The sequence below is a fragment of the Sinocyclocheilus anshuiensis genome, unplaced genomic scaffold, assembly GCF_001515605.1.
Source record: "Sinocyclocheilus anshuiensis isolate Anshui unplaced genomic scaffold, SAMN03320099.WGS_v1.1 scaffold2305, whole genome shotgun sequence".
In the NCBI taxonomy this organism is placed as follows: Eukaryota; Metazoa; Chordata; class Actinopteri; order Cypriniformes; family Cyprinidae; genus Sinocyclocheilus; species Sinocyclocheilus anshuiensis.
Genome location: NW_015552535.1, coordinates 181,251 through 182,691, shown reverse-complemented (window position 1 = coordinate 182,691; position 1,441 = coordinate 181,251). Strand labels below are relative to the sequence as shown.

The window sequence follows — 1,441 nt, the reverse complement described above, 5'->3', positions numbered from 1 at the left end:
AGTGAGTGAGTGAGTGAGTGAGTGAGTGTGTGTGTGTGTGTGTGTGTTTATTCAATCAGATGTTCTGCTGCTTTTCTGTTTGTAAAGTGGGAACACAGATGCGTCAGTCAGAGAGATATTTGTTCTTCACTGACCACCAGGATTATTACTAGCAATAACTAAACCGACAAAGCTGAAATAAAACAAAATAGAAATATTATATGAAAAACTTAAACTAAACAAAAATGACAAATGTTGCCTTGGCAACTAAATGAAATACTAACATACTAAAAAAGTGCTAAAAATTAAATAAAAAATGAAAATATAAAAATAAAAGCTCATTAAAATGCAAGAGATAATAGAAATGGATGGAACTGCTGTGTTAAAGTTGTAAAAAAATTATAAAATAAAATAAAAATAAAAACATTATAAAAAGCAAAAAAATAACAGAAATAAAAGCAAGAGATAATAGAAATGGATGGAACTGCTGTGTTAAAGCTGTACAAAATCAAATAAAATAATAAAATAAAAAATAGTAAAATAATTTAAAATAAACACTATAAATTGATAAATGATAAAATTCTGAAGCAGTAAAATTACTAAAATTACTGGAAATAAAACAAACAGTAAAACTGAACTAAAACCAAATTAAATTTACTAACTTGAAGAAAAAAAAACTAAAACAGAACTAAAGCTAAATTTTAAAATAAAGTTAAAACCTAAGATTTAAAAAAAATAAACTAAAAAGAAAATTACCATTGAAAATATAAAATTAAACAAAATGTAAATAAAACACTATAATATTATAGAATTAATACTAAAATAACACACACACTGGCCTACAGCAGCTCTGCTGATTGTGTTCTAGTGAATTTACCTGGAGCCAGAGCTTGTAGTTGACGTGGTCTTTGGGCTGGCCGTTAATGGTGCACTGGAAGGTGGCCGTCTGTCTGGCGTTGACCTCCACGCTCTTAATGTGCAGGAAGTGAGGCGTGTTCACTGACAGACACACAGACAGACAGAGAATCAGTGAGCCACAACTGAGAACATTACAGTGAATCAACTCAAACGACTCCGGACCTCCGGACGTCTTTCACCTGTGAAACTGCAGCGAATCAATCATAAAATGGATCGGCACACGTTCACTCAGCACATTTCCATCAGGATATTACAGGATCAGCCGCTGCGGTTCAAGGGCAGCGAGGAGTGTTTTCCAGATGCAGCACTTAGAGAAACGCGCGAGGAAAGGTCAGAGAGACACAAAACACATCAGCCTGAATGAGAAACCGGCCATCAGCCCCAGAACCCAGAAAAACTGAGAGACAACCAGCGGAAAGTGAGATGAGATAAAATAGAAATCTTGGAAGGAAGTTAGAAATGTTACCTGAGCAACTAACTGAAATAAGATTAAGTTCAAGCACAAAAATTACTAACTGGATTAATTTAGTATTTTAGTACTATA

At 33.4% G+C, this 1,441-nt stretch overlaps 1 protein-coding gene across 1 annotated transcript in view; it reads right to left on the bottom strand.

The window, feature by feature from the left end:
- Positions 1-1,441, bottom strand: part of LOC107663746 (receptor-type tyrosine-protein phosphatase mu-like) — a 313,414-nt gene that overhangs the window by 179,304 nt on the left and 132,669 nt on the right. Inside the window, exon 5 of the mRNA XM_016454059.1 lies at positions 857-978. Coding sequence (XP_016309545.1) covers positions 857-978 — 122 coding nt within the window. The remainder of the gene's footprint in view (positions 1-856; positions 979-1,441) is intronic.